This window comes from Chenopodium album, chromosome 18 (genome assembly GCF_948465745.1).
Source record: "Chenopodium album chromosome 18, dcCheAlbu1.1, whole genome shotgun sequence".
NCBI classification, from domain to species: Eukaryota; Viridiplantae; Streptophyta; class Magnoliopsida; order Caryophyllales; family Amaranthaceae; genus Chenopodium; species Chenopodium album.
In genome coordinates this window covers 14,326,786-14,349,107 of record NC_137851.1, presented here as the reverse complement: position 1 = coordinate 14,349,107, position 22,322 = coordinate 14,326,786, and the positions used below count along the sequence as shown (strand labels likewise).

General features: G+C 32.8%; 3 protein-coding genes and 1 pseudogene across 4 annotated transcripts in view; 1 reads left to right on the top strand and 3 right to left on the bottom strand.

Annotated features, from left to right (window-relative positions):
- Nucleotides 1-122: 122 nt before the first annotated feature.
- Nucleotides 123-3,306, bottom strand: LOC145593158 (uncharacterized). The gene is made up of 5 exons (XM_081649663.1): nucleotides 3,041-3,306; nucleotides 2,792-2,926; nucleotides 1,088-1,125; nucleotides 892-958; nucleotides 123-613 (listed from the first exon to the last, which is right to left on the bottom strand). Exons 1-5 carry the CDS (start codon nucleotides 3,230-3,232, stop codon nucleotides 248-250), a joined length of 798 nt encoding a protein of 265 aa, XP_081505789.1. The 5' UTR covers nucleotides 3,233-3,306; the 3' UTR covers nucleotides 123-247.
- Nucleotides 3,307-11,619: 8,313 nt separating this feature from the next.
- On the top strand, nucleotides 11,620-16,437 carry LOC145591887 (putative disease resistance RPP13-like protein 1; annotated as a pseudogene). Its single transcript, XR_014102351.1, has 5 exons — nucleotides 11,620-11,979; nucleotides 12,877-14,476; nucleotides 14,755-15,375; nucleotides 15,408-15,671; nucleotides 16,350-16,437. The product of XR_014102351.1 is annotated as a putative disease resistance RPP13-like protein 1 (transcript).
- A 2,026-nt stretch (nucleotides 16,438-18,463) lies between these two features.
- LOC145591886 (3-ketoacyl-CoA synthase 15-like) lies at nucleotides 18,464-21,600 on the bottom strand. The gene is made up of 4 exons (XM_081648372.1): nucleotides 21,324-21,600; nucleotides 20,317-20,714; nucleotides 19,619-20,203; nucleotides 18,464-19,119 (listed from the first exon to the last, which is right to left on the bottom strand). Exons 1-4 carry the CDS (start codon nucleotides 21,598-21,600, stop codon nucleotides 18,562-18,564), a joined length of 1,818 nt encoding a protein of 605 aa, XP_081504498.1. The 3' UTR covers nucleotides 18,464-18,561.
- A 169-nt stretch (nucleotides 21,601-21,769) lies between these two features.
- The window catches only part of LOC145593157 (uncharacterized), a 20,785-nt gene continuing 20,232 nt past the window's right edge, over nucleotides 21,770-22,322 (bottom strand). Inside the window, exon 25 of the mRNA XM_081649662.1 lies at nucleotides 21,770-22,113. Within this exon, the coding sequence (XP_081505788.1) occupies nucleotides 21,942-22,113 (172 nt within the window). The 3' untranslated portion in view covers nucleotides 21,770-21,941. The remainder of the gene's footprint in view (nucleotides 22,114-22,322) is intronic.

The following is a 22,322-nucleotide window of genomic DNA, read 5'->3' as shown; positions in this document are numbered from 1 at the left end:
CAGAAACATGGCCGTGCAAAACTTGGTAGAACCAAGAGCAGCATAATTCATGCCCAGATTCATATCCTAACAAAAATGGCCAAAGCTCACCAGCTCTGCTAAGAACCATGTTTCTCCTTGGCTAATCAAGTTCAACATATTTAACTATCGACATCTATGAAAAACAAGATCAAGTGACATTGGTATTAGACTGTCACAGAAAGAATTTTGTATGCTATAAATATAGAAGATATTGAACAAGCCATGGTCACATAATGGCATAAACAGTCAGGGTTACGAGGAAACCCCATAGTGCTCCTGCTATAACTTCAACCTCAGTGTGACCAATTGATTCTTTTAGAGCTACATTAGAATTAGTTTTCTCTAATTCTTTCCCCCTCTCAGCTGTACTGTTCAGTAGCCTAGATCCGAGTAATTGAGTTGCAGTTGTCTGTTCTTTACTAAAAGTATTCGGTTCTTCAAGGAGACGTGAGCTTTTTACGTTTGTTGCAGATGACTTTTCTGGTACAGTATTTCTGATTTCTTCATTGTCTTTCATTACAGACTTTATCTGGTCCTCCATCAGCAGCCTGTTTAGTGTTCTAGCATGAATTCCAACTTCTCTCCTTACTCCCTGACAAGATAATATACTTAAAAATCAGGGCCACTGATTCCAAACTGTTTAGAAAAAATTATCACCAGGAAAAACAGAACAGTGAAACAATGAGTATCGTTCTCTTGTGTTGGCTGCAGTGGTCCACATAGCTCTTTCCCAAAGTAACAGGCTAGGTTGACTTTGTTAAAATTATACAGGACTATTGGAAATGGAGGGTGGGAGCATGGAACCTATAGATTAGACAGATTGCAGAAAAATAGATGTCACCAAATGTAAATGAATACATTGATTTATACCTGTGCATCATACATAACAAGTCCTGCGTAAACAACACTCATTCCAAATATTGAATCGGAGAAGCCCCTGCATTTAAATAAAAAAACATGTTAAAATAACAAATAAAGGACATACTACGAGTACAATGAAATGAATAGAAACATAAAGAGTAAAAAACAATAGCATTGCTAAATAAAAGGTTTTACAAGAGTCAACCTATCAAGTGCCAGAGATGTCGCTGCAGCCACAACTGCCTGTCAATTGGAAAAACAGAAGACCTAAGAAATGCAAAAAGATCAGCTTACAAAAACCCAATCTCCCAAACTACAATCAAAGGTGATATTCCACATAGTGACATTCTATTACTAAACACAAGGGAGACTACTTCAAACATGGGTATGCCAAAACATAAACCTTGTTTTCTCAAATCTCAGATCAGAAAAGAAAGTACCACATCACACAAGGACTATACAGAAAGCACTTTCACTTGCTTCACTTTAAGCATGCTGAAATGAAATATTTCAATAAAAGCAGTCCTATTTTCCTATACATAAGCTTACAAAAATACCCTTCATATGAAGGAAGTGAAAGCAGTCACATAAACCAAAATTACCGTCTTGACAAACCTGGTATGCTACATTTAAGTATATAACTATTTAATTATATCCATTTTCTTATTTTTTTTGGACACAGAATAAATTATTTAGTTTAATAGATAAGAAGATTCACATTAGAGGCTATTATTGGGAAATCGAGGAGCGGTGTTATGCTAGAATAAGCAGTGCACAACACTTTGTATTTGCACTCATATATTTTTTAACGTAAAAAGTTTTTAAAGGCATTAATTTTAAGATCTTTTATCTATGAACTGCCCAAGTATGTGCAAACTTTCAAATCTGGGAAATGTATGATTAAAATATATTCTTTGGATATTACAATATGACATAAAAACAAGAAGGTACATCAATGGCCATGTATCATTTGGTTCATTTCCCACAACTTAAAATACTGAGGATCTTATATTGCGCCCCCCTTGCATCTTTATAAAGAGGATGATGCAAAACCTAAACGGTGAGCACAACAGGGGACAGGGTTTTCTTTATAACCATCCATATAGACTTGAACAATACCCCTCTCAAGCTCTAACTCCTCTCTCTTGCTGGACTCACTGTATAAGTAGAGTATATATAATGATAAAATAACATTTGATGTCTTGATGATATGATTCCTGTCTTATAATACTATGAAATTTTTGGGAGTTACTTGCAACAAATCTTGATATAGTCAGATTTTATGCTCATCTTACAACACTAGAAAATCTATCTCATTATGTTTCTTCATATTGCTAGCACTTCAATTTTCTTGGTATACATGTTTTAAGTCCTCATACCACTCTACCTATTCCTCCGAAAGAAAATACCCCCTCTATTTCAAACTAATAGTGAAGTACAAGGTTATAAAAACATAGAGTTGGCTATTGCATTGGAATTCAGGACTAATAAGTTTTATTGTGTTCGTATTTGAACTGCTCAAGCTAATAATACATTAATACATCAAGTGATTACAAATTTACATTAACATGAAATAAAGTTAGTCAAGTGGTCAAATAACTTGAAATTAAGGCAATAGGACATTCAATTGAGGCCAGGGTGTATAAATGATTAACACAAAACATCGTATCTGGTTGAAAGGAATACCCATGGATAGAGGATAAGAGAGTGAAGGAAGTACATCACATACGACCAAGGAAACAAATGAATACCACTAATAAAACTCCATTTAACCAACCAACTTCGCCGAATTCGATGTAAGTTTAATTTGAAGGGTTTTGTTCAGAAAATCAAACACATCATACAAACCAATCATCAAATTAAAGTCAAACAACAGCATAAACACAAGTAACTGAAAGTGTGTGCTCACAGAAGAATGAGTAGAAGGGAATCCACCAGCTTGAATAACAGCTTTTATATCAAAGCTTTTGCCATACAATAAAACTGATGTAAATGGCTTTGCTAATTGCCCAATTGCTGCTGATACACCTGCTGCAATCAAAACCTATCCCAAAAAAGAAAAAAAAAACACAATTTAATCAGACAACATAAATAACCATCCAAAATGAACAAGAAAAATCCCCAAAAAAAAAAAATGAAAATGAAGAATACCCATTACCTTATTTTGGGTGATTGTAAGAATATCATCAAAACCAATGCTAAGATGACAAGTGAATTTAGGAGGAGAATAAGAGGAATTTAGAGGGAAATAAAAATGACCCAGATTAGGTTTTTTCCTGTTTTGTCTGAGAAAAGAAATGGGTGTTCTTGGATTAGAGGTATTGGGGAGAAAGCAACAATTTACTGACATTGTTGAACACTTGTTAGAATAATACTACAGCAAACTTAGCTCCTACAAAATACACCCAGAAATCAAAAGGGTGTATATATAAAAAAAATAAGTAAATAAAAAATTATAAATTGGAGTGTTATTTACTACATTTGCTTTTAAATGTTACACGTGGGTTTAGTTGATAATGAGCGGCTGAGTTTTTGAATTTTAAGAAATACAGTTAAGCGTAGAAATGCGTAATAAAGGGCATTTTTGTAATTACACATGTGTACAAGTGAATGCATGTTATGGTATTCTTGGATGATTAACTAATACCATTGAAAATACAGTGATATTATATATGCATATAGTGGTATTATATATGTATTCAATTGTCTAAATTTATGCATAAATAGTACTCTCTCCGTCCCTTAATATAAAACCTCATTTCCTTTTTGGACAAACCAAAATACAATGTCTCTTTCTATTTAAAGGTTGTATTTTTTGACATAATTACCTCTTTCTGATGAGTTGTCATCTTTATTTCTTCACTTTTTTTGTATTTTTAACATCAATTCCCAACCCTTTCTCTCTCTATCTTTTCAATTATTCCCATATTTTTTTCTTTCTTTCTATCTCTCTCTAACCCACATGCACATATGTGCTTTTAATCATCAATTTTAAAAAATTTACAACTTTCTTAATTCCTGCGCAAAAACCAAAAGAGGCTTTATATTAAGGGACGGGAGGAGTACCACTGAAGGATGAAGATTCAATGATATTATATAAGCTTTTAGTGGAACAATTAGCATGTGGTTTCCTGTTATGTGAGGCAATCTGACAAAAAAATAGGTGGTCCACCTAAAGACCTATCTCTCTCCTCTTTTCTCCCTTTACAATGTGTTTTTAGAATATTTTAATCATTGTTATGTATTTACAAATACATAACGATTAAAAAAAAATACATAACATTCCTCTATTACTACTTCCTCAGGCCTATGGGTTGTTCTCTTTCCGTTTCATTTCCTTTTCCTTGAGTTTGGGACTTTGGGTGTACCGTGTACGGAGTACTATCTATCGGGGGATCAAGAAATTTCAAGTTTTTCAACATGAAAAATAAATTATATCTTTGAAATGGCAAAGTTAGAAATAAATTGTTCGGTCCTCTGCAATAACAATTGGGAAGGCAATAGAATTTAACGGATTAGCCTAAAGAGTAATCGGGTGAAATACAAAAAATAAAAAGTACTCCATATTTTTTAATCAATCTATAAATATAACTAAAGTAACAATCATTGACATCAACCCCTATTTAAATTGTACAGATGTCAAGTTGTGGTAAAAAAATTTCCCTCCTAAATCAATTGCTGACATTATATTCTTATTTTTATTTTTACTTATTTGAAACCTTCTTAAATTTTACCTTAAATTATTAAATTATATATATGAAGTATATTTTTTATTAAGACAATTATTATATTATGTTATTTTCTATTTTTTTTTTACATTATTATGGATTTATAAAAAACTATCTAGCTTCCAAATATAATTACTCCCGGTTTAAGAGTACTCTGCATTGTATAATTTGGTTAAATTTTTACTATCTTCAAAATTATTTAGATCTAAATATCATTGCAATTAATGATTATGTTTATAAAAAAAAATAAAAAAAATTAATGATTATGCTTCTATATTTTTTCTCATATGAACCCAGGCCGAGAGAACCTGTGAGAAGTTCCGGCCCAGTAGAGCCCTTTTCCTTACCAAAAAAAATAAAACAAAATAAATTATGATTATGTTTCTATATGTTTTTTTTTTCTCATATGAGGTACATATATAAAATATATTTATTTCAAAGAAATTTTTTATGTTGTGTATCGCACAAGGCTAATTTAGTTTATAACTATAGATTACCGTGCATGGCACGGGATCTAACCTAGTAACACAATACTAAACACAGACACCAAGAATGACACGTGTCATTTCTTGGTGCTATCATTTTCCCTCCAAAACCATCCTCCATCTTCTCTTGCCAAAAAAGCTTTAGAGAATATTTATATAATATGATTTGTTATTATTGGTTTTCTTATATATTCTATATACACACATTTAACTAAAATTTTATTCTAAATATTATAATTCGTATCTTTTCTTGACAAAATCTTTTAAAAGAATATTTGTATAATATGATCGATTTCCTATTTGGTCATCATTTTTTTGGATAATCATGTTTTTTTATATGATGAGATGCATTTTTTATTTAATGAGATGCATTTAATATTTAATGAGATGCATTTTACATTGTATTGGGAAAAATAAATTAATGTAACTATTTTCTTTTCTCCAAAAAATTGCAAGATCACTTTGACTATCAACTAAACTCCATTTCCTCTATTTAATCTCATTTTACCATATCACATCCCTATTTTGTTTGTTTTTCTTTTTCACTTCGTGTGTACCATTGAATTAAGGACTAGATTATCAAACATTATCATTATTGTTATTGTTGTAGTAAGTTACGTATTGATTTTAAAACTATTTCAATTATATACAACTTTCATTCAAGCAAAATTAATTTTCCACTATTCATATATATCATTGAGTTAATTTTTTTACCGATGTACTACTTCCACTTCATATTACTCGTAACAATTTCCTAAAATGGCCGTTTCACATTACTCGCAACAAAGTGATTTCTTCCTTTTTTAGTATGTTTTTTTATATGATTTTACGAAATTACCCTTACTCTTTTTTTAAACACCCTAATTATACATATAGAAAAAATGATTTTATCTTATTAATTTAAACTCTAACATTAATTAACTTAAGAATTTCCACCAAAATCAATCCCCTTCTATCTAAATTCATCTATCATCCCAACCACCTTCATCATTCAACCACCTTCATCCTCCTTCATATTCTTCCTCATCTTTATTATTTTTCTCTCTCTCTTCCTTCATCATCAAATTTCTTCATCTTCTTCCTTATCCCCATTAATTTTCTCTCTTCTCCTCCAACCCCATTCTCAAGGTTTTTCCAGATCTGAGGGTTTCGTGGGTTCGCGGGATCGGTGGGTTCATGGGTTAGTGGGTGCGCTAGCTTGATGGTTTCGCGGGATCTTGGGTTCGATGGATGGTGATGGTGGTCGTGAATGGTTTCGCTGAGTTGGTGGGTTTAAAGGTTCGTGGTTTTGTGGGTTGGTGGGTTGTTGTGAGTGGTTTTCACTAGGTGGATTGGTGGGTTCAAGGGTGAGTGGTTTCGCTGGTTTGGTGGTGGTGGGTTCAAGGGTTTTCGTGGATTTGTGGCTTTTCCATATATGTGGGTTTTCAAGGGTGGTACGGTAGGTTGCGGCGGTGGGTTTTGATTAGTTCGTGGGTGGCGTTGGGTGTGTCGCTGGTGTTGGGTTCATGGGGTTTGGTGCTGGGTGGTGGTGGTGGTGGTTTCGTAATTGCTGGGTGGTGGTGGTGGGTGGTTTCAGTGATGCTGGGAGGTGGTACGGTGGCTGGTTTCAGTGATGTTTGGTGGTATCGGTGGTGGTGGGTTATTTAATTTAATTAAGGTTGAATTTTTTTTTTTTTTGGATTAATAGTTAAGCATATACCCTTAGTTTTTCAATAATCATGCTTTCAATCTTTTGCTTAGTAGTCCGCAAACATGTCCTTTGTTGCGAGTCACTTGAAGCGGAGGTAGTATAATATATAAATATGATCATATAATATATTGTTGGATTTGTCATAATGTCTACTTGTATGAATTAGTTTTTTCATAATTTTTACTATTCTCTCATTAAAAATATTGATGGTCAAAGTTGTATCTTAGCAAATGTGCAAATTTGACTCTAGCTTATAAAAAAAAACAGAGTGAGTAGTTAATAAATGCAATTATTTTTTACTGTTCATGGCAATTTTTCCATAAGCCTCTTAAGTAGCGATTTTCCCTGTAATTTTACAAATTAGATTGTTTTCGTGCTAACGCACAATATATACATATTATGTATCCTATATAGAAAGAAAAACAATAGAAGATGTGAAAGTTATAAATTTTTTTAAAAATTAAGATTTGAGAATTGGGTTTTGGAGGACTCTGGTTAACTGACTCTTAAATTATATCAAAGATAACAAATTTTGCTTTTCATCCTGACAAAATGGGGTGGCCTCTCAGGGCATCGATATAATTATCCCCACGTATTTCATTCCTAAGTTACGGTTTAATCCATTCACAAATACTTTTAAAAAAAATTATCTTCATATTGAGGTATACGGACTTTATTATGGTTTCTAAGACAGACTCGAGGGTAGTACTTTCATAGTTTCATTGATTGTACAGGTATTGAATTAGATTAGAATTGAAATAATTACCGACCCGATACAAGTTCCCTAATATAATTCATGTCAAAACAATATCGGCTTTTTATGGCTCTACTTATACCAAAAATTGGACAATGATGATATTGATACGTTTCACAACCTATTAAATATGTTACCAAAAGGCCGCATTTCATTTATAGCAAATGTTCGTTATTCATGGGAGCACATCTCAGCACATAGCTGCTATGCATTTACAAAGCATATAAGGGTAAAAATGTAAATTTAGTAAGTTCTGAAAAAAAAAGCTGACTCTGCAGTGGTACATTATAATGTACCATTATATACTATTATGCATGTATAATGTACCATTTAAATATAAATTGTCTTAATAATCTTTTTGTGTACTATTATGCATGTATAATATACCATTAAAGTATAAATTGTCTTGAGGTTGAGGTGATGGAGTAGTGATATCATTCCCACTTCATATCCCTGAGGTATAGGGATCAAGCCTCATGGGACTTATTTGAGAGATTTCCCTTATCCCCCCCCCCCTCTCAAAATGAGCCCCCTTCTTCTTACCACCAAAAAAAAAAAAAGGTATAAATTGTCTCAATAATACTTTAGCAGCTATGCGCTTAGGTTTAACCTATTCATGGTAGCATTTTGAAATAATTCAAAGGCCGTTTCGTGCAAAAGATGGTATTAGTACGATAACTTTTCCCAAATTATTAAAAAAAAAAAAAAAAAAAAAAAAACTTTTATAAGATGTTGATATATCTATCATTACTTTTACCCATTGAAAATCTGAAATAGATTTTAATAATGAGATTTGAGAATGTTTTCATAATTCGTTTTATTATTTTGAGAAAATGAATAATTAGGACTTTGATTTCCTTATTATTTTGCCTCATTGTTAATTTTTCAGTTCAACTTTGAAAACTTTATCCATAAATTCCTGTTAATTTAATATAAAGTAACAGTTAATCTGTATATAACCCTTATTTTTAGTACGTATAATATTTTTTTTAAGTAAATTTGGAGGAAATTTTTTAATAATACATCGCCAAGTTTACTGAATTGAGCTGAAATGAACTGAGTAGAGCTGAACTGAACTGAACTGAATAGAGCCGAAATAAATTGTTTATGAGAGAAGGAAATTAGGAACTGAAATGAACTGAACTGAACTAACTGATTGGAGCTAAACTGAATTGAAATTAAGTTGAAAAGAACATGCCCTATCTTCCGCTTCTTTTTAGTTGACACGTTTCTTTATTCAAGTTTATCAATGCACAAATTCAGACATTGATATCTTTAATTATCTATAAGTAAAACTATGAAAAGTTGATATTTTAAAAGAAATATATATATATATATATATATATATATATATATATATATATATATATATATATATATATATATATATATATATATATATATATATATCATGACGAATTTAACCATATCCCACATGAGTATGTTTTTATTATGTACAAAGCACAAAACACGATCAAAGAGGAGTGTGTAAATAGTGTTAAAGTCAAAACGTGTTAACTAAATAAAGATGGGGATAATATTATTTAATTAGTTTAAAAATTATATCACAAGATACAAAACAGATCTAAAGAGTCTCAAGAGTGCACTGCGGCCTCCTTCCGTGTTTTAATAAGTGTTTACACTTACCAAATACGACAATGCTTTAATAAGTGTTATACTTCTCTTTTTGGCAAAAAACTACATTAAAATATTATTTTTTTTCTCCATTTATGGTCCCAGTCAAAATCACTACTTTTTTTTTTTCAATAAATTATTGATCTCATTATTACTTCTTTTATTTTACAATTTTTTAATACTCCTACTACCCCCACTCACCACTTTATGTTATTTAAGTTAATTAAATTGTCTAAAACTATATAGCGATTAAAGTATAACTATAGGGAATATTTCAAGCATCCTACACTTGAGCCCCACTGTGATCATACACTTTAGGATGGTGGCGTGCAAAGGGAAGAAAGCTAGAGCAAAAGAGTCGCCAACAAGTTTTAGGAACTTGTAACCGTTTATAGGGTGAAGGTTACACCCCTTTACAATCCATGAGATCGCTAACTCTATAGTGGATGGAACCATGACTGGATATTCGGGGATGAAGGTACAAATCCAACCTAAAAGAGATTGAACCTGCCCTAAAAATAGGCCTTTACTTTATTCTTCTCATATTCATGTGCGCTTTCTGACTAACATACAATCAATACATTATCCCTAAACTTGTTTAATCTATGTTGGTTGAATATTAATGCACAAACAAATCTATTATTGGCTATCACTTGACTTCAAATCATATTAGCCTAAATAAAATTATTAATTATCTTATTAAGCGTGATTACAAATACAAATTCTCTTTAATCCTGCAAGAGAGGGCGTGATCAAGCAATAACAATAATATATCAAGCAACAAAATAATATTGATACAACAATCATCATCATCATCATGACAATCTCAAAGCATAATAATATTATTAGCAAGATCCTAGGTATGATACTAACGAGATTAATAACTAATCCTAGCATGTCACTAAACATTAAAAATCAAAGCTTTATCCCTAACATGATACTAACATGATAGAAGAAATAGGAAGCAACCTAAACATAATACTAGAAAGCATACATGATAATAGGAATTAAAATAATATAAACATGCTTTCCAAAGAAATATAGCAATAAAACAACTTACTTTGTTGCCTCGTATCTCTTTCTTTCACGTCTAGGGCGAAGGTAACTTCGAGCTTGGCTAGATGTGTCTAGAACTCGTGAATGCGGTATTGTGTTTGTAAAAAGGCTAGGCTAGAAAAAGAGAGAAAGAATAAGCTATTAGCTCAAGAGAGAGAAGATAATTATAATTAGATGGTTGTTGATAATTGTTGATGATTTAAAAACGAGGAACATCGCTCCTATTTATAGAGAAAATAGTCCGGAAACGATAGAATATAGTTAGAATTCGAATCGGAATAAAACTGCTTCTGTCGCGGCATGACAGGGTCTTGTCGTTTCGTGATGGAGAACGCGTTTTCTAAAATCCGTCCAGAATCCTTATTCTAATTAAATTAGATTAAATTCTGTACTTATCTTTTAAAATCAGATTTAATCTTTTTAAAAAACTTATTTTATTCCAAATTAAATTCTTTATTTTCCAAAAAAATATAATTATTAATCCTAATTTCATTAGAATTTAAGAGAACCTTCTAGATTATTCCAGAAGATTAAAGTCAATCCTAATAATTCTAGGAATAATAATTAATGGGCCCTCACTTGATCATTGGACCGTATATAAAACTCATTTCGAGCCCAACTTAGTATTTTGGTCATAACTTCCTCATTATTTATCGGAATCAAGCTTATAATATATCGTTGGAAAGCTCTTTGCGAGCCCAATCCAACTACACTATTCTTGGACTCTTATCATGGACCAAACTAAATTGGACTGAACATTTTCATAAATAGAGTATATTTTCGAAAATAGAAAGAAGGTATTTTTATTAAAAAAAAACCGCATCTCAAGACTTTTCACACTTCACTTTATTCGATAATCAAATGACGTGAAACATATTTATCACTGGGTTTGGTTTTTGGGGAGACACAATCAGATGTCTGCAATAATACTTATTAAAACACGAACAGAGTATTGAAAAATGAAGAAACCTATTCAACAAAAATAATCTAATCATAATTGACTCTTGTAAGGGCCTGTTCTTTTTAGCTTATTTTCAGTTCAGTTAAACTTCAATAAATTCAGTTCAGTTCAACTCCTAATTTCCTTATATCATAAAATGTTCAATTCACTTCAGCTCTAATAAATTCAGTTCATTTCAGTAAATTAGAACAGACCCTAACTACCCACATTCAACATTTCACTTTAAATGGGGCAGTAGTAATAATTCAGTTCTCCACTTCTTTCCACTTTAAACCCCCAATAAGAGAACCTTTCATTTCATCCATAATCACTCGTTCTCTGTATTTCCAACTCTCATCTGTAATATTTCTGCAGAATTTGACTTGATTTTAAAAAAAAAATAAAAAAAAAGCAAGTATGGCAATAGTAGAGAATAGATAATAGTTTCAGCTATGTTCAAAGAAGTGTTAGATAAACTGGTGTCGGAAGGAGTGAAGCAGTTCACGAAGCTAGTTAACAAAGGAAAGAATTCTAAAAATAAAATAAAAATCGAAGAATGGAAGGATGAGCTGGAGATGATTGAAGCGGTGTTGATCGATGCTGAACAGAAGCAATGTTATGAGCAAAATGGAAAAACGATCAGATTATGGCTGGAGGATCTTCAAGATTTAGGTTTTGATTTGGAGGATCTTTTGGATGACTTTGCCTTTGAAGCCCTCAAAAAGACTCAGGATAGTAATGATCATTTTGATGTTCATCATTTCAACAAGAATGCCCGTGGATTTCTTCCAACTTCCTTCCATAATATGGTTTGTACTAATATTTCTCTCTCACTTCTCCATACCGTTTTCTAAAGTATATACACATCTGTTTCATATTATCTGCAATGATTAAACATTTTTTACTCACACTTTATATCAAATTGTTGTAAATAATTATGAAACAGAGGTAGTTTATGGCTTCTTCATAGACCATATTCTCTCTGTTTTATAACGTGTTACACTTTAGTCGATACAATCCCAGTAGGATTGATATAGTAGTGCTAGATATGCATAAATAAAACTTCTTCCCTCACATTGTTTACTCAATTTAATCTCACTTTATTTTGATCGATATGATGTGATACTTTTTGACCTTATGTGTATTATAATTTATAAATAAAAATATATCAAATAATTTCAAGTATGAATTATTATCTAATAATTTCAATTATGACGTGAGTTTGCCTCTAATAGTCTCAATTAGTCAACAACAATGACTTGTTATAACAAGTAACCATAACATCAGTTAACGCGTGATTGGTCTAAAAATTTAAAAAATTTAAAAAAAAAAAAAAGCTCATGAAAAAAGATAAGAAAGAGATTGAGAGAATTTATTAGTAAAATAATAAAAAGTGATCAACTAACTTTTGTTTTAGGAAAATGATGTATCAATAACTAAAAAAAACAGAGGAAATACAATTTCTGATTTGCCTACGGAAGTAAAAAAAAAAAAAAAGAAAAAAAAAATAGAAAAATCATTGTGAGAGTAAATAATATGTTTATGCACTGGGAAGGAAGGATTTCTCTCTTTTTTTTTTTTTTTTTTTTTTCAATACAAGTTTAATTTTAATAATAGTTTATTTGGTTTTTTGGTGAATAAATTAGCTATAAAATTTTAGCATTGTTTAAACACATCATTTGCATCAAATTAGCTTATAAACTTTTATCAATCAGGTTGGCATTTTGGCATGTGGATGTAGTGCTACCCGGCAAATTGGATACTCTGTTCCCGAATTTTCATCTAGGATTGATGAGATTAGTAACGCCTTGAACAAGATTAAATCCCGGGCTCCGACTTTGAGTCTCCTATCCAACATATGTTTACCAACATATGCAGTAGAGGAGCAGCAAAGAAAGATGCCAGAGACCTCGTCTTTGATAAAAGAACCTCATGTTTACGTGAGGGATGGTAGGAAAAAAAATATCATCTGTCAATTGCTGGAAGATAAAACAAGTTATGAGAATTATGTTGTGATCCCTATTGTTGGTATGGGGGGCATTGGGAAGACAACTCTTGCTCAGTATGTCTACAATGATGAGCAGGTGAAGGCTCACTTTGCTGTCAAGGCATGGGTGTGCGTATCAGATGCGTTTGATGTCAAACGCGTAACAAAAGATGTCATTAACTCGGCCACCCATGGAAATTTTTATTGTAACAGCCTGAATCAAGCACAAGAAAAATTGCAGCAAAAGCTGAAAGGCCAAAAATTCTTAATTGTTCTTGATCATGTTTGGAGTGAGAGTTATGAAGATTGGGATCAACTCAGGACACCTTTTCTTGGTGCAGCAAGAGGAAGCAGAGTTATAGTCACATCAAGAAGTGATGAGACTGCAAAGAAGATGACTAAAAATCACAGCACTATAATTCATTTAGAAGGTTTGTCAGGTGATGATTGTTGGCGTCTATTTCAACAACATGCAAATGTAGATGATTTTGAGATCAAGGATGACATTGTACGAAAGTGCAAAGGATTGCCATTGGCTGCAAAAACCCTAGGAGGTCTCATAAAATGTACTACAGAGTAGAGCAAACGTCGAGAGATATTAGAGAGCAATGTTTGGTGTGAAGAATACGAGGAATGCAATGTTTTACCGGTTCTGAGGGTGAGTTATCATTATCTTCCATCTTATTTGAAGCGAGTCTTTGCTTATTGTTCTATACTTCCGAAAGATTACGAGTTCGAAGAAATGGAGATCATCCAATTGTGGATGGCTCAGGGCTTCCTATCAGACAATAAAGGTAGAAGGATGGAAGATATAGGCCAAAATTACTTCAATGATCTGATATCAAGGTCATTATTTGAAGAGACATTTTTTCAAGGATTTTTCATCATGCATGACCTTATCCATGATGTGGCTAAATTGGCTGCAGGTGACGTCAGTTATGTAATGGATGCTGTGGATACACCGAGAAATCTCAGAAGAACTCACCATTTGTTTATCACGGAGCATGTTCAAACTTTGGGAAATCAAATCATGGTTCCTCAGTTGCGAACTTTTCTATGCAACTACTGTTTAAGCAGTGACAATTTGGACTTCATCCAAAGAATGCAATACGTACGCTCCCTATACCTAGTTTCAGACAATGAAGTTTTGCCAGAATGTATTGGTAATTTAAAACACTTGCGCTACCTAAGACTCAAATTCGAACGAATAAAAGCGTTGCCACAATCAATCAACAATCTTTGGAATCTCCAAACACTGTGCTTGGAAGGCTGTTATACATTTGTGAAGGTTCCATGTATAGAATCACTTGGGAAACTTCGTCACCTGAACTTTGATTGAGAGATGTGGTTGAGATGTTACGGCCTCATACTTCCATCAAAGAGTGTGAATTGGGATTGGTACATGGGCTTGAAATTTCCAAGTTGGTTGGGAGATCCCTCTTTCATTAACATGGTGCACTTGAAGTTGAAAAACTGTCAGAAATGTGTATGCTTGCCTCCATTGGGGCAACTACGCTCGTTGAAGAGTCTGCTAGTTGAATATATGAATTTTATGGGAATTGCTCAACTCCTCCTTTCCCATCTCTGAAGACTCTAGAATTTTCTCATCTGAAATCCTGGGAGAAGTGGGTGCACCCACTAGTTGACTGCAAGGCATTTTCCATCCTTGAAACCCTTTATATGTATGATTGTCCATCATTGCAAGGCAATCTACCTCCTCTTTTGCCTTCTCTTACAAGGCTGAAAATCAATGAATTGAAGAATATGGAAAGGCTTGCCGGTGAATTGCTCAATTTCACCTCCCTAGATGATTTAAGGATCGAAAAATGTCCTAAACTCCATAGCTTAGTAGAAGGTGGTCTACCCCTTGAAATTAAAGAAGCCAACTTGAAGCAGGCGGTAACAAAGTGGGAATTGCACCTCCTTCATTCACTTAAATTTCTTAGGCCTGAAAATGTAGGCACCTCCGTAGATTCTCAAGAGTGTGTTCCATGCCCATATCTTTCTCTCCCCTCTTCCTTGTTTGAATTACAAATCAAGAGTTTCCAAAATTTGAAAACCATATCCAATTGCCCAGAACTACACAACTTTCCACAAGGAGATTTACCCACAAACCTAATGTACCTTTCAATCAGTGGAACCAAGATAGACAAACCAATAAAAGAGCTTCTTACACTTGCAAATGTAGGCAGCTGTGTTGATACACTAGAGTCCATTAGCTATCCCGATCTTCTTTGCGTATATTAGCCATAGAAGGTTTCCGAAATTTGAAAACAATATGTTGTTCCAGTCTACCCAAACTGCGCTATATGGATATCAAATATTGCCCCAAATTGGAATCCTTTGGTGACAATGGCCTTCCTGCACACATTAAAGAAGTTTACATTGAAGAGTGTGATATGATACAACAACAATTGACAAGTGATCCCTGTGGCTGTATAACAACAGAGAATGAAAGACACTCGCTGCCTTTGTCCAATGGCCGTATGATTCAACCTAGCTCTGCCCATTCAAGTAAGTTTGCTTAAATAATGGTCTTGCATACATTTTTTACGTTTACATCAACTTACACTTTCATATATTTTTATATAATATGAATTTTTTTCTTTCTAAAAAGACATTTTCTTTGGCTGAATACTAAATTTCAGATATTCCGTGCAGTGGCTTAGTCTCTAAACTTGTCTGATCTTGAAATTTCAACATACATGCATTCTCTTCAAGCTTGGACATTGTATTGGTTAAGAGATACCGAGTATGTTGTTTAGGAACATTCATACATTGTATTGCCTTTTTGCCTACTTTTATTTTTGCACTCTCAAACAGATGATTAGTTTAAAGTTCTAGATATCAGAACATTGTGACAATGTTGCTTTTGTTATTCTTTTCCTAAATATTGCAAATATTTTAATAATAGTGGCAGGAGGGAGAACTTGATCAATCAACTAGCTGTATATATTTACATATCTTTCATAACACACTGCAGTTTAACTTCAGTTCGGATTTCAATTTGTGTCATTGTAGAAATTAATGAACATTGTAGTCGTACATACCTTCACTATGTAACTTAGCTCGATAGTTTCAAATTTACCTTTTTAGATTTTTCTAAGATGAGCTATAAATAATAATATTGTTATTTTGTTGGAAAAGTTATAGAATATATATGAGCAATGTTCTGAATTATTTTAATATCAGGTACCTGACCTCCAAATGCAACTGTTGGCTCATGCTATGGTGCTAAGAAGTAAGAACTCAAGAAGCTAAGAAGCCTAACACTCCTAATAGTAGGAATAACATCTACCATTTTAAAGTAATATATAGGAAAAGCTTGCCTTTTTTTCATTTTCAATTTAAGATGTATATTCGAGTACTACTGATGGTGATCTGAAGAAATATGTTACCTGATTTGAACTTTAACTCAAGGCATGTGTTTACCGTCGAGATTTTTGGCTGTCTCGTAACTATACAAATCTAAATTCTATTGCTGAAATTATTCATTTGTTCTTTTAATTCTGTACCTCCTCAGCTTGAAGTTTGATATTTTTATTTTTTATGAAATCCATCAATGTATGATCATCTGATGCTTATATGAAGACTGTGTATTTCCATGTTCACTGCATGCTTCATCATTGTTACCAACTAAATGTGCTCTAACTTTTCTCCCCTTGAACGTTCCTTTAGAAAATACTAACCTCCAAATAGCAGCAAACATGAAGCTTCTTTTATATTTGGTAATTACAACATCAAACATTTTTTTCCCGTGGAAATTAATCTAAATATGCCATATTATTACAGCGTTGGTTTTTACTGAATTAAACACGAAGCCATTCTAAACATTTGCACTTTTGATGCTAACCATTAACACACATTAGCTCTATAAGGTTAAAGTACGTGTCTAAGTTACCGTGTTATATAGTTAATTTATTCTGCAATTGTTTCTATCATGATCGGAAGACCAAGGCCGTTATAATGTCTTTTACTCTCAATTCAGTTGAAACATCCAAGGACACTACATGTAAGAACCAACCACCTTGAATTTGGGTTTATCACTTTATCATATAGATGATGACCTGATGAAATGCTGTGCCTGACATAGAAAATCTGCAGGACCTTGAAAACGTGTCTTTTAGATTCTAACTATGGTTTGGTCTGGGCACAGTTCAGCTTCAACAAAGACTCAAAAAAATTGATTTGTTTTTCAATGGGACGAATGTGCCATTTATCCGTTCTCGAGTTTTGGTAGTTCAATAACAACCATATTTTCTTTATTAGGCTTGTGTTATTCCAGAGGTATCTCTAATAACAAAAGTTCTTTGCTTATTTATTGTCTTGATTGGTTGATATTCCAAACTAGTATATTCTGATGTTAATCTTGTAGTCACTCATAGCTTATTAATATTACTCTCCTTTTTAATTTGCTCTGTTGATAAAACTTCCTGCTGGTTTTGTTTCCCACCTTTAGTAATCTTGTGAGTGGTTGAACGCCCACTGAAAATTTAGTGTTCATTCATGTACCCAACTTAGTAGTACGTCCCTAAATGATGCTTGTTATTCAATGACTGCGCTAGAAGCTTTACATGAAGGATGAAAAGTTCAGTGGCATTGAACAATTGTATCCTATTATCTGTTAGGGAATGAAGGGCAATGGAGTTTCCTGCATAGTAATAGTAGATGGTTTATAAGCATTGAGATATTATGATTTTCAAGTTTTATCATTTTGCAATTTTTTGGACAATGAATTATGAGTAAATGCTTTCTCATTTGTTTACAATAAACTTTTTTGAGTTTTTATGTTCACTTCTTTACATCATGTTTTCCCATATGTTGATAGAATGACTGATTGAGTTGGTGATCTAGCACTTTATTTTATTGCACGTTTGGACTAAAAACATTGGCATATAAAATCTTTTTCCTAATAGCATTGCACATACCTTCTTATATATATCAGGTGACAAACATATTGGTTCTACGCGACCCTTCTAGAGCTGCATAAAGCCTATCCAAGTTCAGACATTCATTCAAGCAATCAAGCAGAGGGGCTTGGCAAATATTTACACTGCATTATGAATACAGACACTTAATAAAATGGAGTAAGTATTATTTGTTTTTAAAGTTGGTTGACGGGTGTTTCATATTTTCTAGTATATGGATAAAACTCCAACTGGTAAAGAACAAAGAAAATCAGATAAAACTCCATGCTATACACTTATGCTTCATATTTTCTATTATATGGATATAAATGAATAACTTTACGTACTAGTAATACAATAATTATGTTATATTTCCAAATTTATAACACTTGAAAAAAAAATGAAAATTTATAATTGAATTCTTAAAAATATTGCAAATTTTCATCACACCATTTGTATATATTCTCCATTTTATTCTATCTTTGCAATAAAACTTTTTAAATGGAGTCTTCTTGATCAAACCATGGACTTTTGGTAGGCTTTTCAATGTTCCTAAGAGCCCTCCACACAAGACTATTGCACTTAATACCAGATCCAAAACTTATTTGCCAAACCCTATCACTTCTTTTCATCTTTTTATTAGCTTCCAAATAAGCTAACTCATACCAAACACTACTACTAGAAGTGTTACCAAATCTCTCCAATGTTTTCCTTGATGGTTCCATGTACTCCTTCGTGAGCTCTAAGTTCTTCTCGAATTCATCGAGCACTTTCTTGCTTGTAGCAATGATGCAAAAATGATCGAAAGCTTGCTTGAAGTTCGGTATGTAAGGCCTAGATGAGGTTTTGTTACGTAACAAAGTGGTGAAAAATTGAAATTGTTCGGTGAATGGTAGGACTAGTGGCCCTAGGGTGGTGATGTTAGCCTTGACTGCATTTCCACCAACTTCTAACACATCTTTGCTTACTGAGATGCCTAGCTGCCCTTCGGCGTCTTCTTTCAAGTATATGCTCTTGAAGCTCCTATTGTCCATGCCCTTATTAGTGCGAACAACCTACCGAGTGCATAAGAAGATAGAAGAACAAAAAATGAAGGAGAAAAGGAACAAATTGTTAATGTTGATTCATATTGATTGGTTCTTGGACAATAAGATAATAATTAATTGTTAGGTATAATGAATCATGAATGTTCTATGAAAATATGTTACTTGAACGTTACGTTAGTTATTCATAGTATGAAAATTTATGGTCACACTGCACGTACATTATTTTTAGAATGTTTAAAAATATTATCTACATCCCTAATGGTTTATGATTGTAAATTTGACTACGCCTTTTTCTTAACAGGGATCAAATTTTGAAAAAAGATAGAAAAACATACATTTTAGTACGGATTTTTCATATCCTTACTTAAATTAAGGTTGAAAACAATATAATAAGTAATTTATACAGTATATGCATGTATAAGACCATGTTGTTTCATAGCATATACTTTAAACCTACATGATATTTAGAATAAGATGATGATGGATATACATATATAGAAATATGTACCTGTTTTAACTCATACTTAGCCCTCCAACGATCAAGGCGATGATTTGAGAGCAGCATAGCAGCACCTCCCATCCTAAGGAAGCAATTTGGGATCACCATATCTAGTTCCTTTCCTGTATACCATGAATGGCTAATGATCTCTGTGCTAACAACAAGCGCGTATGAGCCCGGATAAACATTCAAGAGGTCCTGAGCCATGTTAATAGCCACAGCTCCGGCAGCACAACCCATACCGCCAAGATTAAAGCTTTGAACATTGTGCTTAAGCTTGTAATGGTTAATTACCATAGCAGAAAGAGATGGTGTAGTGTTAAGTGTAGTGCAATTAACAATGAGTATAGATATGTCTCTTGGATTGATTTTTGTAGCAGCTAAGAGATCATCAATAGCTCCGAAAATAACCGTGGCTGCTTCTTCTCTAGATTGCTTGAGAGATCTCTTGAATCCAGGCTGAAATATTGCCTTAGGCAAACATGTTTCATCTCCAATGCCAGAATATTTTAGGGCTTTTTCTTGAAAAACTAATGTTTTTTCATCAAAGTTGCCTGAATTTCTAGCCAAGTCAATGAACTCCTTCTTTGAAACCTGTCATAATAGTTACAATTTTATTCATGATTAGTATATTCTTTTCAAAGATTATAATAGCATATATACAAGAATTTGCAATATAATGTGAGTAATACAACAATATTATTCACCTTAAGCTCCTTTGGTGGTGAATAACAAGCAAAATCAATCAAGTAGGTTGGTCTTGGAAGAAGGAAATTATAGGTAAAATCAACCAAGTATATGAGACCTAATAATAAAATGGCACTAGAAAAATCGTAATTAAGGTCATTGTCAACCCATATGAGCTTTCCTAGATGGGCACCAACGATTAAGGCTAAAAGTGGGGCGGTTACAATGTACAAACCATGGCTAATCAAATACTGGTATCCAAGCTTCACATATTTAAGATTCACCGAGTTAAGAAAGTTGGGTAAACCTCGCCGTACCCTAACTGAAAAATTAAGGGACCCTGCATAAGGACCTTCATTCTCAACTCCGGTATTGACAATATCTGTGGAGAAATTCTCCATCTTGATTGACAGACTAGCTTAACTTAAAGAATAAGAAAAAACATATAAGTTTGAGAATGTGGGAGGTTAGAAAAACTAAATTGTAATATAGCATAATTATTTTAACATGCTAAACAAGAATTGAGTGACATGTGAAATTCATAGAAACATTTTAATAATTGAAATAAATGACGTTGAGGCTTAAAACAAACAACAAAAAGGAGATAGGAAGTTGATAACAAACAAAAGGGGTTTTTATGCATGAAAGCGCATGAAAAGCTGGTTTTTGGTACTCAAATTTAAGAGCTTGGAACGTATTAAATTTCTTCTTGCATTCATCAATTGCCTGTCTTTCAATCATCTCTCCATCCTTTGTATGTTCCGTTTGTTTTGACGGAAAAATCATATCAGAACTTGTTATTGCTTAGTTGTCAAATATTTTCAATCGAATTAGTTCTGTATTAAGTAAAAATTAGATATTTGAAAAATACACAGTAATATGAATCTAACAAGATCTCTTTTTTTGCTATATATGTGCGTTAATATGGTAAATATTCATTCAAATCAGGAGATCATACCATACCAAACTAGATCTTAACATATACGTTCAAGTAAAGACGCCTTAATTCACCGTTCCTAAATCTTACAAGCAAAAGTTGTTCTTAAAATTAAATTCTTTGCAACAAAATTAATTATCTGTTGTTCAATATGTTGCTGAGTTTGAGAAGTTATATCTAGCTTGTAGTTGTAAAGAAGTGGAAGAACAAAAAAAATTGCTAAGTTTTTGCTAGGTTTAAACAAATCTAATGCATATGCTGTTGGGGTGCAACAATTTGAGACCTTTGATGATGTATGTATACTAGCTAGCAAGTACCATAAAGAGACAAATGCAAGAACAAAAGGGGAAAGTAGTTCGCCAGCCATATGTACCTAAATTAGATTTAATTCGAACTTAGGAAGGGTTAGACACACAAAAGAGTTCATCCACGTTTTCTTCTAGAGAACACAATTGTACTGTAGAATTGAGTATTCAGTATACTGCACTATTTTTTTTTTTTTTAATTTTTTTCCAATTGTACTTGACAACAGGAAGTTCCTCAAGGAATAAATGGAGCTGCTGCATTCATAAATTAAGAAAGAAAATGCTCTAGACATTTATTTTACATACATTTTCATTCATTGCTGCTCTACAAAATTCTGTATAAACAACACGGTTCCTATAACTACCAAAGATAACTTCCCCCAAAACTATGCTGCTACATGAATTAGTTGATCTTCGGCTTTGAGCGCTTTGGTTTTAGAACAAACCAAAGGATAAGGAAGACAACAAAGAAAGCAGGAATAGTTGTCATGTCAAACACAACCTCAACCTTCTGGTCTCTTGTGCAGTGTATTGGATGGAGCAACGCCACAGTAGTATTCACTTTCTCCGCAAATCTACACGAATGAAAGCAAAATTTAGTAACTTTTTTTTACCATAACTTACAAAGAAGAAATGAATATCAATGAATCACAAACTAAAATAAGAATTTTAACATCTCAAACAGGAACAAATTTCAGCTCAGAAACAAAAGGCAAGAAACAGGTGTTGGTAAAAATTTCACACAACTTACAAAGAGGAAATGCATATCAATGAATCACAAACT